At 55.8% G+C, this 14,990-nt stretch overlaps 2 protein-coding genes across 3 annotated transcripts in view; both read right to left on the reverse strand.

Moving 5' to 3' along the window:
* Positions 1 to 277: 277 nt before the first annotated feature.
* Positions 278 to 5,952, reverse strand: JMJD7 (jumonji domain containing 7). Of its 2 annotated transcripts, XM_069484475.1 has the most exons (8): positions 5,858 to 5,952; positions 2,491 to 2,644; positions 2,161 to 2,414; positions 1,740 to 1,796; positions 1,159 to 1,254; positions 858 to 934; positions 492 to 651; positions 278 to 375 (listed from the first exon to the last, which is right to left on the reverse strand). In XM_069484475.1, exons 1-8 carry the CDS (start codon positions 5,919 to 5,921, stop codon positions 287 to 289), a joined length of 951 nt encoding a protein of 316 aa, XP_069340576.1. In that variant the 5' UTR covers positions 5,922 to 5,952; the 3' UTR covers positions 278 to 286. The 2 variants fall into 2 exon arrangements, with proteins under 2 accessions (XP_069340576.1, XP_069340575.1); XM_069484474.1 differs by lacking the exon at positions 5,858 to 5,952 and having other exon boundaries at positions 2,491 to 4,118.
* Positions 5,953 to 6,249: 297 nt separating this feature from the next.
* MAPKBP1 (mitogen-activated protein kinase binding protein 1) overlaps positions 6,250 to 14,990 on the reverse strand; it is a 50,947-nt gene continuing 42,206 nt past the window's right edge. Inside the window, exons 20-32 of the mRNA XM_069484480.1 lie at positions 14,870 to 14,933; positions 14,490 to 14,624; positions 14,152 to 14,288; positions 13,902 to 13,957; positions 12,575 to 12,811; positions 11,946 to 12,112; positions 11,575 to 11,720; positions 11,271 to 11,468; positions 11,011 to 11,095; positions 10,414 to 10,726; positions 9,621 to 10,212; positions 9,109 to 9,194; positions 6,250 to 8,504 (exon numbers count right to left, since the gene is read on the reverse strand). Coding sequence (XP_069340581.1) covers positions 8,277 to 8,504; positions 9,109 to 9,194; positions 9,621 to 10,212; positions 10,414 to 10,726; positions 11,011 to 11,095; positions 11,271 to 11,468; positions 11,575 to 11,720; positions 11,946 to 12,112; positions 12,575 to 12,811; positions 13,902 to 13,957; positions 14,152 to 14,288; positions 14,490 to 14,624; positions 14,870 to 14,933 — 2,444 coding nt within the window. The 3' untranslated portion in view covers positions 6,250 to 8,276. The remainder of the gene's footprint in view (positions 8,505 to 9,108; positions 9,195 to 9,620; positions 10,213 to 10,413; positions 10,727 to 11,010; positions 11,096 to 11,270; positions 11,469 to 11,574; positions 11,721 to 11,945; positions 12,113 to 12,574; positions 12,812 to 13,901; positions 13,958 to 14,151; positions 14,289 to 14,489; positions 14,625 to 14,869; positions 14,934 to 14,990) is intronic.

The following is a 14,990-nucleotide window of genomic DNA, read 5'->3' on the forward strand; positions in this document are numbered from 1 at the left end:
TGACTCGCCCAAAGTCACAGCGCTGGTGAGAGGCGCTGCTGTTCCTCATCCCCACTCCTCTTCACCTCTGTGGCAACTTCCGGGGAGCCCTCACCCAGACCTGCCTGGCACCTCTGAGTCCTCCTGACCTCATCCCGAGATCTTCCAAAGCTGATCCCAACCCGAGTCGCACCCTGGGCCAGCAGCCAGCATGTGCTCAAGCTCCAGGCTGTCTCCAGTGTCAGCCCGGCCAGGGAGGGGCCCAAGCTCCCCCGAGTTGTGCCTGGCAGTGTTCTCCAGGGATCCATCAGTTGAGGCCTGAAGCCTTAGCAAGGGAGTCAAGCAGCTGGAAGTAACTGTACTTGAGGTCATACTCCATGTCGTACCAGAAATTCACTGTGGAGAGAACGGGGACCTGAGCACAAAGGTCCCTCTTCTGACCCAGAGCCTCCAGAGCTGCCTCCCCAGATGCCCTGCTGGGCCTGGGCAGGGTGGCCTGGGCAACTCCTCACCCGCAATGCAGCCATGGGATTGCTGGACGTGGTGGAACCACAGGGCTGGCAGGTAGAGCATCTCGCCAGCCCGCACCGTGCAGTGAAGCGCCTGGGCCTGACTGTAACCGGGGTACCGGGCCAGGTCTGGAGCCAAGGGGTCCAGTGGGATCCAGGGCACCTGGGGACACATCAGATGCCAGGGAGCAGGCCCCAAGCCTTCAGGCTCTGTGCCTTCCACAGGCCTGCTCTGCTTGGCACTGAAAGGCCCCAGACTTATGGACTTTTCAGAGCAAGGTGCCACCTCCCCAGATCCTTCGTGCCTGCTCCTCAGAGCCCAGGCTATCGCCCCTCCCCCTCCCTAGAGCCCAAGAACAGGACAGACACCTTCTCCATGGCTTCTTCATCCACCATCTTAAATGTGCCGTCTTCGGTTAGCTGGTAGGTTGCCGGTGTGTACAGCTCTGAAGCCCAAGGGAGAAGGGTGTGGAAGATCTCAATGGCCTGGAGTTTGCCAGACCCTCCTCCCGCCAGCCACTCTTCGTGCTCCCTGGGCACAGGGACCCTGGTGCAGTGGAGACGCTGTGGACACACTTCAGACCGGGACACCAGCCTGCCCAGGGCTCTCGCTGCCCTCCCTCCACCTTGGGCCACCTGTTCCTCAGTCCCTGCAGGCCACATCCCCTACCATAGGGGATGAAGGGCCGGTCGCTGGGTGGATGTAACAAGAAGTGTTTCTCTCCTGAGACCACACAGTAGAGGTTCTCATAGTGGTCCTTGTGCACTGCCAACAGAAAGAAGGCCCAGGGGGCAGAGCATGAAGCGGGGAACTGTGGGGGGAAACCATCATGTTCACAGCCCACCCCCCAAACCACCTATGGGGAAGAAAAGCGCACAGAGTCAGCAGGCTCGAGGAGATGCCAGGGGCTTCGGTGTGCGTTTCCGAACTCTGCCCACCAGGCCCTGAGCTCACCTCTGCCAAGAAGGGAGATGGAGCCAACAGCCTTCTCCTAAATTCACCCCCAACCTAGCTTGCCTTTGCACAGCCTTCTTGGGATCTAGAAGAAACAACGCACCCCACCCTCAATGCCATGGGCACCTCCCCCACCTCAGCCGTCAGGGGTGCTCGAGTCCCAGAGGCCCAAATGAAACTGTAGAGAACGGTCAGCCCAACTTCCATCCAGGCCCAACCTTCTACTCCTGGCCTCATCTTCCCTCCGTCTGCCCCAGCCTGCTCCTTCCCCACTTCTGCATTCCCCTAACACGTACAAGATGTCACCGCAGCTGCCTCTCCCAGCCAGAAGTTCACAGCATCAGGCATCTTTCCTGTGGGGCAGAGGGTGTTAGGAGGCCAGGCTGGGACGCCACCACACAGTGATGCTAGACCCGAAACCTGGGCGGGGGCAAAGGAGTCCCAAGGAAGAGAATCACGGAGAAGCAGCAGAGGTTGGGAAAGCTTGGGGGAGGAGCCCTCCCTCCCTCCCTGGGGCAGAAGGAAAGGTAGCAATCTTTAGTAGCTCATTTATTATTAAGTCAAGGCCTGAAGCTTGAGCATTTAGTGGGCAGCACCTGACCTCGCCGGGCCGGGCCAAGTCATCACCAGAGAGAGAGAATGAGTGGGCAGGTTGGCCCCTTCCTTCCCACCTCTTTCCTGCCCGCCCTGGGCCTGGGTCCACCTGCCCTGACTCACCCAGTGCCTCAGAGGCCCAGGGCACGTGGGACTCTAGGTCAGGCAGCAGCTGGGGTAGCTCAAAGGGCAGGTTGGAGCACTGCTTCTGCACATAGAGCACTCCCGGGTGCTGGGCCTGGCCCTCCAGCACGTCCAGCACACAGCTCAGGGGCAGGCGGCGCTCAGCAGGCATCACGAAGCGGTCCCCTCGCACGGCATCTGCGTAACCATCCGGGGTCACAGCCACACTCACCTCTGTGGAGCCCACTGTGGCTCTGGAGGAATGAAAACTTGGCTTACACCCAGATGCCAGTAATCACCAACCATGCTCCACCCCAGGGCAGCTCCCACCTGAGGTAGGGGAGGGACCACTTGTGCAGGGCCGGCCAGTGCTGCAGGGCGTTGCGGATGATGCAGGGCCTGTTGGGACAGACCCAGTCTCGGTAGAAGTGGAGTGGAGTGGGGGGCTCGTCCAGGTAGGGCACAGCAAGAGGCACACTGAGCTCTGAGAGAAAGAGGGGATACGGGCTGAAGCCAGTAGCACCCAGTCCATGCCCCACTGCCTGCAGAAGAGATGCCCTCCCTGGGAAGGCCATGCTGTGTCACTGGGAAATGCCCATTGGTGACCAAGGGACCCTGGACAACCAGGAAAAAAAGACTACGAAGAGAAATTTAAGGCAGAAGCAGAAAGCACACACAAACACACCAGGATGGGCCATCAGAGTCCACAGGGCCAGGGGCTGTGACTCAGCGCATAACGTGAATCCTCTGTGGGGCCATGTCTGGGCCCTACAGAGTGGACCTTCAGCTTTCCCACCCCAGAGGGGCCAACTTCCTAGCATCCATCAGGAAAGACGGCCACTGGGGCTGTGCTGGGAGCTCCAGAATGAGTAGGGCCAAGGCTTGGGGCTAGTCTGGGTGTGGCGTGGCTCTGGAAAGCCCCCTTCCACAGTGATGTTTACTGAGCACCTAAAATGTGCTCAGCACTTGGCTTGGGCACTGTGGAGGTATCAACAGATGATCCAGTCATCATCTCAAGAGGCTTATAACCTACCTGGGAGATAAACTGCCAGATGACACCACTGGAAGAAAAGTAAGATGCATCCCCAGGACCTAGAACGTACCTAGCACACAGGTGCTCAGGAAATATGTGCTTAATGGTTGAATGAAAGTCTCCAGCATCCTGGCTGAATGGCTGCCGCACCAGCACTGGCCGCACCGTCCACTGGCTTAATTCTAGTCCCTCTCAGAGCATCTACCATCCTGGCCCCAGTCCTTGTCTGAAAATAGTCTCATCTTGTCACACCCCTAGTAACAAACCCTTTGATGGCTTACCACCACTCCTTACAGAGCACAGTCTGCCTTGCCATGCGGGATCAGGACCAACCTACCTTTCCAGTCGGATTTCCTCCTGACTTGTGCCTGCCCCTGCCATACACTCTCTATTCAGGAGGTACCATACTTTGCTCCTGCAGCTCACTCACACTGGAATGTCTTTCTGCTGGCTTTTATAAAGTGTCCAGGGCTTTGCTTTGTTACTTTCGTGCTTGAGGTCTGGCTGGAAGGCCTTGGCCCAGGTTGGTGGTTGCCGCATCCTGCTCCAAATGGCTCTGGCACTCATTTTGACCTCTGAGATCACGCTCCCTCTCTCATGGCTGGCCACATCACCAGTCATCTCTGCCTTGCAATCAGTTGGAAAGTGACTGTCTTTAGATTAGAAATTGGAACTACGTGGGAAAACCCTGGTGGGCCCAGGAAAACTGGAAAGAGCTGACACATGTACTTGCATCCCTGGCTAGAGGCAATATAGAACCTGCCCAGTAGATATGGCAGCAAGGAGGGAAGAAAGTGGCAAAAGCCTTCCCAGTCATGCCAGCCCACCAAAGCAGTCACCTGGGCCGGGCTCAGTGGCTCGCTCCTATGGTCCCAGCTACTCTGGAGGTGAGGCAGGGGGACCACTTGAGCGCAGTAGTTTGAGATCAAAAACATATTGCGACCCCACCTCTAAAAAATTTATTTTAAATAAAATTTAAAAAGCAGTCACCTGTGGAGAAGGTGATCTGGGGCTTAGTACATCTCCCTGTTGTGCTCACTGAGATTCTTAAAATACATGGAAACTTTTTTTACCCTTTGGATTTTCTGCAATTACGTATTTCCATTTTACCTGCTCATGATTTCCTTTAGAGAATGGCATATTTTCTCTCCCGGGGCTTCAAAATGAGAAAATTTCAAAAGGGATCCAAACAATTCCTTTGACCCAACAATTCTTCTGCTGAGAATTTAACCAATAAAAATATTCACACACATGCACATACTACTCCTGCACACTGCCTTCTTCACTGTTCCCTGAACACAGCAGACACTCCCATCTACAGCTTTTCGGGCCCTGCACTTATCTTCTATTTCTTCTACTATACTATTTACTTCTTCAGTGAGCCTAGGGTAATTGTCTGCCTCCCGGCTTAGAATGTAAGCCCTGTGAAAGCAGCAATTTGTTTTGCTCAGTGATGTATCCCAAACACACTGAACAGGGCTTAGCACATAGAGGGGCTTAACAAATAATTGTTAAATGGATACTCAAAGTACTGGTTGCAGCATTATTGAAAATAATAGACTGACAATGACCTAAATGCCTAGCATGAGCAGACTCAGTAAATTACAGTACTAGTACACAAGTGTGAAAAGGACCAAAGTACAGGGGTGTGGAATGATTTCCAAGATACACAGTGCAGAAGTGTGTTTAGCAGGCTACCATATGTATAAAAAAGGGGGGGCGGGTGTTGAGTCATATGTGTGCATGAATATAAACAGAATCTTTCTGGAAGGATGAACACTGGAGATGGGAGAAAAGCTTGTTTATATTACATACCCATTGTATATTATTAACTTTTTTTTTTTTTTGACAGGGTCTCACTGTGTTGCTGGGGCTAGACTGCAGTGGCAAGATCATAACTCACTACAACATCTAACTCCCAGGCTCAAGCGATCCTCCTGCCTCAGCCTCCCAAGTAGCTGAGACTACAGGTGCCTGCCATCATGACCGGCTAGTTAATTTTGTTGTTTTTTGTAGAGATGGGGCGGGGAGGTCTCCCTATGTTGCCCTGACTGGTCTCCAACTCCTGGCTTCAAGCGATCCTCCCGCCTGGGCCTCCCAAAGTGCCAGGATTATAGGCATGAGCCACCGTGCCTGGCCATAGCTACCCATTACATACACATGTGCCTGTTTTGTTCAGTGGTAAGAAATCGTTTGAAAACATAAGAGAAAGAAAAAGGAAGGAAGGCGGAAGGGAGGAAAGAGGGGAAGAAAGAATAAAAACCAAGCAGGAGAAAATTCAGGGATCACCTGGACAGCCTACAATCTTGCACAGCGGGGAGGGCTGGTGCGGGAATCCGACCACCACCTGTATGTATTTAATGTTAATAAGGCTTCAATCCGGGAAAGGCAACAGCCAACTGCTCAGACTGTGGGGACCACGACCGCAGTCAAGAATGCACTGGGCCCTGGGAACGATGTGGCAAGTCACCCCAGGAAGCCACGAGGGTGCGTGAACACCGGAGGGCAGCAGAGGACCGACCCACCGGGCTGCGACAGAAGAGCGATCTGAGTGGGGCCAGCAACCACTCCTACGCACGAGGCTCCGCGCCCCCGGTGTCAGAGGCACCCCAGGGCCCCTCCCGCGTCCGGGGGACGCCGCGGCCTCCGAGCAAACAAACTCACCCCTTGCCGCGACCGGGAATTCTCGTAACTCCCTCCGCACGGCGTCCAAAGCCGCCTCCGCCATGACGCGGCCACCGCCGGCCCGAGCCCCCGCCCCGGAACCCGGGCCCCAGGTCATCTCCCGGCCCCGCCCCTAGGCCCGCCCCGGAACCCCGGCCCCGCCCCCAGGCCCTCGCCGGCCCTCCCAGCGCGTGCTCAGTTTTGCTGTCTCAGCAGCTGAGCGAGAACTAGGGGCCCGCCTCCGCTTGTCCCGCTCGCTGGACTCCCAGAGTTAACAAATGATTGTGTTTATTGACAAGTTCATACATCAGTACAAACCGACATGTTAAAAACAGTCCCCGCCCCGTGCAGCCGGGGAGGAGGGAAGCGCCACGGCCTGGACAAAGTATAAAAGTTATAAATAAGGGGCTTTCAAAACGGGCGGGCGGGGCAAATCTGGACGTTGCCGGTGGCCTCAGACATGCAGAAGAGAATGGGCAGGGGTGGAGGGGGCTGGGGGGTAAAGATGAGGTGCCGCCCGGCCACGAGACCCCTCCACCACGTTGGGCAGAGGGCAAGGAAAGGGCGGCCACCTTCTCACAAACCTTAGCCAGAGGGTAGGTAGCTACCTCCTCATGAAGGACCTGGCCCAGAAGGATGAGCGTGAGCCCTACCTGCGGTGGGCGGGTGGCTGGTGTGCCGGGTGGAAGGCACAGGCAGCGGCAGGCCTGCTGGGGTCCAGCCCCAGCTGCCAGAGTTCTTGGGGCCATGCAGGCGGTAGAAGTAGAGAAGTGGGGGTGAGCGAGGTTTTGAGCTGCTCAAGTGCACTCGGGCTGATACAACGGAGCTGGGCACCTTTCCGAAGCTATCTCTTTATAAGCCTCTGCCTACAGAGCTAGCAGCGTGAGAGAGAGGGCTTTTGTGGCCTGATGCTGTCTTGTAAAGCTGCCCTGACTCACCTGGTGCAGAGGGAAGCAGCAGGGCCCAGACATGTTCTTCACTCTTCACCTGCCCCACTACTTGGTCCTACTCTACCTATTGTGTCCTATCTTCTTCCCTCGCCCCTAACAACTTGCCCCTTCTGATTCTAACCTAACCCCTCACCTTTGCCACTTACCTGTCCCACCTACCACTTTTCCAGTGTCTCTCTTGGTCCCTGCACCTCCCTCCCCTTAACCTCCAACATCCAGCACACCCTTGGCTGCCCAGCACTGCCTCTAAGAGGCTCCTTCTACCCAAACCAGGTGTCCTATGGGCCATCTCATATCAGCTAGGCTGTGGACACCAAGAATCCAAAATCCAGGTGTAGTGTGTCTCATCCCTTTCCATGTTTCTTACGTGCTCCACATAAGCCAGGGTGGTGAGGCTGGGGCAGTATATGAGAGGAAACCAGGAACACATCGGGGAGCCAAGTACTCTAGCAATGAACAGCCGTGTGTGTGGGTGGGTGGGTGGCTGTACGCACGCGTGTGTGGGTGTGTGTGTGTGTGTGAGTGATTTCCTCTGTGGCCAAGGTCCTCAGAAGGTGGTGGGCCAGCGCCCTGTAAACCATGAGGGAAATTCCAACAGAGACTTCTGACTGAGCATCACTCAGGATGCAGGGAGAAGGTGGCCTCTGGACTCCAGCAGCCTGCTGGGGTCCAGGGTTGGAGGACAGGGAAGGCCAAGGGGCTGAGGAAAGGCGACCAGAGCTTCCTGTCTGCCCAGCAGAGGGCTTTACTGTCCTGCAGCAATGTCCCACGGCTGGCTCCACAAGTTCTGGCCAGGAGAGAAAGGGGGGCACAGGGATAGAGAAAATGCTAGGGCCCTCTTGGAGGGAGAATGGGAGTGGAATGTGGGGGCTCAGGTCCTAATACCAACTCAAGTCTCCTAATGTCTGGGGATACCCTGGAGGGCCAGACAACTCTGCCTTTCTGAACTGCCAGGAATTGGGGAAAACAACCCCTGCTTGGCAGCCAGGGGAGTACAGCTGGTGTGGGACGGAAGTGGAGGTAGAGGTGAAGGCCTGCAGTTGGCTGAAGGGCACTGAATACCACATCACCTCTCACCTCTACCCCACAGAGTACCCTGTGTATGCTCCACCCCAGGGAGCTGATCCCTGCAGTAATTTCAAATGGCTTCTAAGAAGAGAAGGCCAGCCCTTCCCAGTTCCCCCCAGATGGGGCAGGCTGCCCTCCTACCCCTCACAGCACCAAGATGACGAAGACCAAAGACCTATCCCTGCCACTGGAGGGGCTGTGGAGGCAGGAGTTCCAAGGAAGTGAGGCAACAGTCAGGGAAATAAATTAATAAATACAGCTGGGAGCAGCTGGGAAAGCCGCTTCACCTCTGAGCACTGATCCCTGCTTTCCACTCCAAGCGTCCCCGAGGTTTTGGTGAGTGGAGGAGGGACTACAGTTTGGAATACAGGGAGCCTTCACTTGGGACAGGCTTCTGGAACTCAGAGTCTGCGTTCCATGCGCCGCTCTACGGCTCGAAGCAACAGCTCTGAGTATTGCTCTAGCAGGGCCTGTGTTTGCTCAGCTCCCACAGACCCAGGGCTCCCGCCTGGGCTGGACAGCGCTGCACCAGCCAGGGCCTCTAGCTCCTGCCGCACTGAAGAGAAGGTGTCTCTCAGGAGCTGAGTGATCCGACTTTGCTCCACTGAGGGTGTCTTGCAGCCGGCCACCTGCAACAGGAGCCCCAGAAGTGAGTTGGAGGAACAGGTGAGTTGGAGAGGCCTGTCAACATATATAAAAGGGAGGGGCCCCACCTGGGTCTAGCCTACTGTAGAAGGGACAGGCTGGGAGTTCCATACCCCAAGATCAGCAAGTATGACCAGCGGATATCAGATGCAGGCAGATTCTAGGGGTGACCCCAAAGAAGGAGCCCATCAGATTATGGAGCCATCTACATCTTGTTAGCAACTCCTTACTACTCATGCACACTCCACTTTCTCTCAAAGCTTACGCCCTATTGGACTGTCCCCTATGTCTAGGGTGGCCAAATGATTTTTGGATATGAAAAGGGATACGATTAACAATTAGGTTGGGATGACAGGCACTAACTGGGATTGTCTTGAGCAAACTAAGACATATGGCCTCTCCGTGCCTCATCTTCCTGTCTGAGGGAAGTCTCCAGCTCTTAACTAGAAATGACCGAAAAGGTGCCTGGTTCAAGAGGCTGGCCTGGTCTCTAACCATCTCACCTACTCTGCCCAGGATGTTCTTGAATGCTCCACCCTAGCACTACTGACATGCTCCATCCTCCCGCTGGTCGGTGCCAACACTCACCAAGTGGTAGAGCCGCACGGCCTGGCACACATTGCCACGCAGCTCTGCCACAAGTTGTTCACACTGCTCCAGGCTCACCGCCGGTTCTGAGAAGGATAGATACAGCTCAGTATGGCCCAGAAAGCTGCCCTTTCAGGCCTTCCCACCCCGGGGTGCTCAGAGTAGGCAAGGCCCAGCCCTCGGCACTGCACCCCCTACTTGCCCCCCATCCGTTCTGCTTGCCTTCTTCCCTCCCAACACCCTCCCTAACACCACATAGACAAGGTCCAGAGGAGAGGGCCAGCCCCAGGGTCCAGAAGGCACTGAATGGGTACATGGGTCACAAGGAAATCACGAAGGTTGGCAGGAGTGTCTCACCATCAGGGGTGTGACTTATGGACCAAGACAGGAGTGGATAGGACGAAAAACGCCAGAGGCTGGACGCACAGAAATGGAATGGAGCCAGAGAGCGGCCAATAGAGACGGGAGAGAGAGGATGGGGCAGGAGGTGAAAGCTGGGGAGCTGTGCACACCTGAGTCCTGGCTCAGGGCTGCCCCTGGCCTGGTGCATTCCGTGGGGTTGGGAGTCTTCTCAGGGGGTGGGGGCTGCAAGTTCTCAGGGCCTCGGAGGAGGCTGCTGACTGGCAGTTGCTGGGTACAGGGGCTGTTGGGCCCAGGATGAGCCTGGTACTCTGTCCTAGGCCTGGGAGTGGTACCCTCCCCCAAACAGGACCGTCTCTCAGATGTACTGTGAGCCTTTCCTAGGCCCGCTGGGAAGCCAAGCTGTTCTGCCTCACCAGGGGGCCGGCCCTTGGTTACAGGTGAGAATGTAGCCAGGGTAGGGCGGTCAGGCAGTGGTTTGGGGATGTCCAGGACCAGGTGAGCCCGGCTGGGCAGGGCCAGCTTGCTGAGTGGTGAGACTCGGATGGGGGCAGGAGCTTGAGGTTCGGCCACCAGGCCCAGGTTCTCCCCAACAGAGATACTGCGGGATATCTTGGCCATGGAACTGGTGGTTGGGTTCTGGTAGGAGTGGGGCCGAGACGGACGGCCATCAGCCTGTGGCAGGGTGCCCAGGCCATCCTGAGCCTCAATCTCCCGTGAGAGCAATGGGCCTGGTGAAGGGACCTCATCTGCAGAGGAGACAAGAGATATATGCAGGTCAGGTGGTGAGGAAGGCATTCCAGGTACTAAAACCCAACCCCTAGGAGCTGCTATTCCCCTACACATGCCCACTAAGGGACACCCAGTGGCAAGCACAATGACATATCCGGGCTACACCAGGCCCTCCTTTCTCCAGCATGCACACATGTTCCACACCCCCCACACCCAGGAGCTGAGCCCACCCAGTTCCTCACCCTGTGGCACCAGGCTGTGCACAGATTGGGCTTTCTGGAGTCCAGCTAAGGGGCTGGCTGTGGCCACTCTCTTGGGAGCCCAGCTGCTATCAGGCTTGAGACGGCGTCGTGGCAACAGCACAGGGGCTGCCTGCTGGGGGCTGGGGTTGCCAGAGGAGGGTTCCACCTCTGGGGGTGCTCCTGGGGGACTGGCACCACTGCCTCTCAGTTGCTCACCAGATGCCTGTGGCACCTGGACTGGTCTCGGCATCAATGCCAGGCTTGAGGGGGATGGGGATGGTTCCCTACAGGGAAGAAATGTGGAAGAAGGCCCAGAGAAGGCTCAATGATCCTCCCTGCCAAAATGGTGAGAAGCTCTCACAGCACCAGAGAGGCATTAGGAGGGAAGGGCAGGCACAAAGCTAGACAGGGTTGGGGAGAAACCAGTTGTCCCAAAACCAGGAGTGCAAAACACCCCTGGGCATGGGAAGACAGACCTTTGGACACAGGAGGGCTGCATGCTGCCCCAGAGGCAGGAGCACTGGGAGGTCAGGAGAGCCAGAGCTGCTGTGGGGAGAGGGCACTGTACCTGAGTGGGGGGGTCTGTACTTGCAACAGGAATCGTGCGGAGATGCTCCGAGACTCTGTCCTCTCCGGTACCCGGATCGGGCCCCCTGCCAAGGTCATAGATATCGTGAATTAAGGCAGAAATGTAGCCCTTGTCCCAGATTCTGACTCCCCAAGAAGGAAACCCGAAGGTATTGCCTGTCCTTGGACCATTCCTCTCAGGCAGACAAGGAGGCGAGAAGGACAGATTGCAGGGACCACATGCTGGCCCTCTGACCACACCTGGAGCAGCTCCATTGGCCAGAGTCTCAAAGTGCTGTTTTAGAAACTGTTCCTGATCTGGGGTATGGGGGCTGCCCTCATGCAGCCCATAGAGGCCAGTGCCTCCCTCTTCTTCTTCCTCTTCTTCATCACCCTCGGCTGGCTCTTCAAGGTCTGAGGAGATGCCATCCACACTCAGGGGCTCCGTGCTCTCGGAGTCTGGATGTGGGGGCAGGGAGAGAGGCATCATGCTGTACTCATCTGTCCCCTGAACCTCCACCCCCACCTAGTCCATCGACCCCTCCCCTTGGGGCTGTAGCCTCACCTTCATTGGGGTGCTCAGGGCTGGAAAGACAGCTGCTGCTGTAATCCATAGAGCAGGCACTGTCAGGGCTGTGCTTTTCTGAGCCCCTGCGGCCTGGGTACATTCTTCCCAGGGTACCTCGGGCTGGAGCCTGCACCTGGAACTCACTGCCAGGAAGGCCAGCAGGGGGAAGAAAAGGCAGTGAGCAGAGGTGAGTGGCAGCCTCACTAGACTCCTGCCTGTGAGCAGGACTTGGGATGAGGCAGCAGTGAGGTGGCAGGCGAGCCCTGAGTATCCTGGAGGCCAACCCTCCCAACTAAAACACACTCAGAGGGAAGGGAAAACTGGGGGCTGCCTGGCCCTACGAGGTCTGGCCAGGGCAGGACCCTTGCCTGGTATCCATGGTGGGGCTGTCACTTGGCTCCGGGTAGACAATACCATCTTCAATGGGTGCAGGTTCCAGATCTTGGGCAAAGACCCCTTCCTCTTGTGACAACAATTGAATAATGTGGGGGCAGGAACAAGGTTGGGAAGTTTGAGGCCGAGGGGGCTTTTCATTCTGAGAACACACAAAGGGACATTACTAGGGCTGCTGATGTGAGAAGTGGGCCTTGGAGAAGAGGTGGGCGTGGGCAAGGATTTGGTGTGCACCAATTCTGGGGGAAGCTGAATACTCCAACTCTGAGGACAAATACCAAGGAGCCAGGCTGGGTCCAGCTGATGAAGTAAGCTTCTAAAAGAACTATATTAATATTGTGGGCTGCCAACCTCCAGCCTCCACTTAATACCAAGAGTCCTCCAAGGAATCGAGCCCAGGGCAAAGGCCACCCAACCCCCCACTACCCCGATCACCATACCACATGGCCTAGCCAGCCCCATCCCATCCTTGCATCTCAGGTAACTCATGTGCCACAAGGGCAAAGCAAGCATAGCTGGATCAGTGCTCAGGCCTCAACTGTTGGCAGGAGGCTGGCTAAGGCTCCTTGAAGATCTCCAGAGAGCTAGGAGAAAACTGGCTCACCTGGCTAGTATGTGAAGACTCAGGGCCCTGCTGACCATGCTTCCCAGCACCAGATGGGGTCATGGCTGGTGAGTCCTGGCTGGGGCCCCGAGGGGTTGGGGCCAGTGTCTCCAGCTGCCGCAGGTCCAGCATGGAGCGAACACTTAGTTCTACACCTGGCTGAGCCCAGCGCCCCCTTCTTCTGGGTCCTGGGTTGGCTGTAGGAGCTGGGTCCAGGAAGTCCACTGTCTCCTGTGCCTGGTGGGGGTTTGGAAGGGGGAGGGTAACAATAACAAGCACATAGTAGTATCATCAAATACTCATGTATCTCTTACTGTATGCCAGGCACTTTACACGTATTAGTTCATTTCATCCTCACAACAACCTTTTGAAGTAGGTCCTACTATTATCTCTAATTTTACAGATGAGCAAACTGAAGCACACAGAGCTTGAGTAATTAGTCCAAGCCCCATGGATAATAAGTGGCTTGCAGGTTAGTCTGGCTCTAGAGTTTATGCTTTTAGCTCTGATATAGGAGCTTCTAGTCCCAGCTTCACCTGGTGTCATGGACACCGCAGAGCTAGGAGTCTCTCAAAGTCTCCTACTCTGAGGATAGCCCCAACAGGGCCCCAAAGTCCCTTCATAGCAATAAGGACAAACCTATAACTGGGGTTTGAGACCCTTGCCCTGGTCAGAATGCACCAGAGACACCACCCACCATCACTGTGAAACTGTCGCTGATGACAGAAGGGCTGGTGCTTGAGAGCCCATCACAGGACAAGTGAGGGCTGGGCTGCTGTGGGGCTTGCTCTGAAAGCCTTTATACCTTCTGGCCACCCTGAAGTAGTCACTCAGTTATTGGTTCTCTTATGGCCTTTTCCTTCTAACTGTCCTGGAAGTTCTGAGCTTACTTCCTAACTGGGGTCTTTAGAAGTGCTATATTTTCAGATTTCTGCTCTTTGGACCGTTGATGTTCCTGCACTTGAACCCTAACCATTTGGCTCAGACATCCTTTTTCTACTCCCCACCTCAAGCTGTTCTTTGACATTTCCTCCCAAGTACCAGGCAGCTGATCAAGTGAAGCACTTCCCCTAGTGGTGACTAACCCTTGTGGTCCATCCACCTCATCTGGTCCCACAAGAAGGAAATACCTGGGCTTTCTTCTTCCCTAACCCAGGACCAGCCCAGCTGCTTGAACTCCCCTGCCAAGGTCTTCCTTGGACATATGAGTGGAGCACGTGGGCAGACTCCATGCCCTACAGCCTCACCAGGCCCAGAGGGCCCTGCTTTCACCTCCCTTTGTCTCCTGTAACCTTGGAAGGACACCGTTTTAACAGTGGCGACTTACCCGACTCATCTCCCAATGGGACAGGCTTCGAGGCAGGGCTGGGCTGGGGACTGAGGCTAGACAGAAACAGGCAGTCAGAAGGAGTGTCACCTGTCCACCCACCCCTGGATTCCTGGCCCCACATCAGCCCATACCCTGTGTGGCCACAATGATGTCCCAGTTTCCTCAGCTCACCCCGCAGTCCCAGAAATATCGTATCTAGCCATTACACCAAGTGGTGTGTCTGGCCCCAAACCCAACCGCCAGAGACCTGGCTCTTTCTTGGTATTCTTGGAAAGGATAGGCAGAGCTGGAAGTTCTTCTTCTTCAGTACCCTCATCTTCTCCCTCCTTGTCACTGTCTGATGAAAGAGCTGGTCCAGGAGAGAACATTGACGGGGGCTGGTGCCTGAGTACAAGACAAGGAAGGTCATAGGGAGAGGAGATTCAGTGTGGGAAGAGGCCAACATCATGGGTCTTTGTGTAAGCAGCAAGGTTTTTGGGAGATACAGGGTTGCTGAATGGCAAGCCCAGAGCACGGAGAGGAGCAGTGAGATCACTGCAAGCCATCTGGACACCCACTCATCACTTGCCCGTATTCTGTTCTCACCGGTTGGGTCCAGCAGGCTTTTGGGGAGAAGATGGTCCTTGCTGCTTGCCCCCTCGCTGACGCTGGCGCAGCTCGGCCAGACGCTGCCTCATGCTGATGGTCATCTCAGAGCTCAGGCGCCATACAAATATGCAGCTGGGGTAGAGCCACAGAGTTAGGGGAGGGAGAGGTGGGGTAGGACTCTGGAGATGGCAGCACCATTATTTCTCCTTCTCCACTGGCTGGCAAGGAGACCAGAGCCACCCTCCACTGCCCGGTCAGGACCAGCCAAGAGATATCCCTGTTCAGCCTCACTTCCCGGAGACATCACTGAGATGAAGAGAGGGTATTTGTAGCACAGAGGAAGAATCTGTCTCTCAAGGAAGCTGGCTTCTACTCACCTGTCCCCTGACACGGAGATGAGATGTTTGCAGTCATTACTAAATTTCATGCCAGTGACAATCTCTGTGAAGAGCAAAGAATATGGTCTATGAACAAACCTGAGTCCCCAACCAAGGAGGT

Source organism: Eulemur rufifrons, chromosome 2 (genome assembly GCF_041146395.1).
Source record: "Eulemur rufifrons isolate Redbay chromosome 2, OSU_ERuf_1, whole genome shotgun sequence".
In the NCBI taxonomy this organism is placed as follows: Eukaryota; Metazoa; Chordata; class Mammalia; order Primates; family Lemuridae; genus Eulemur; species Eulemur rufifrons.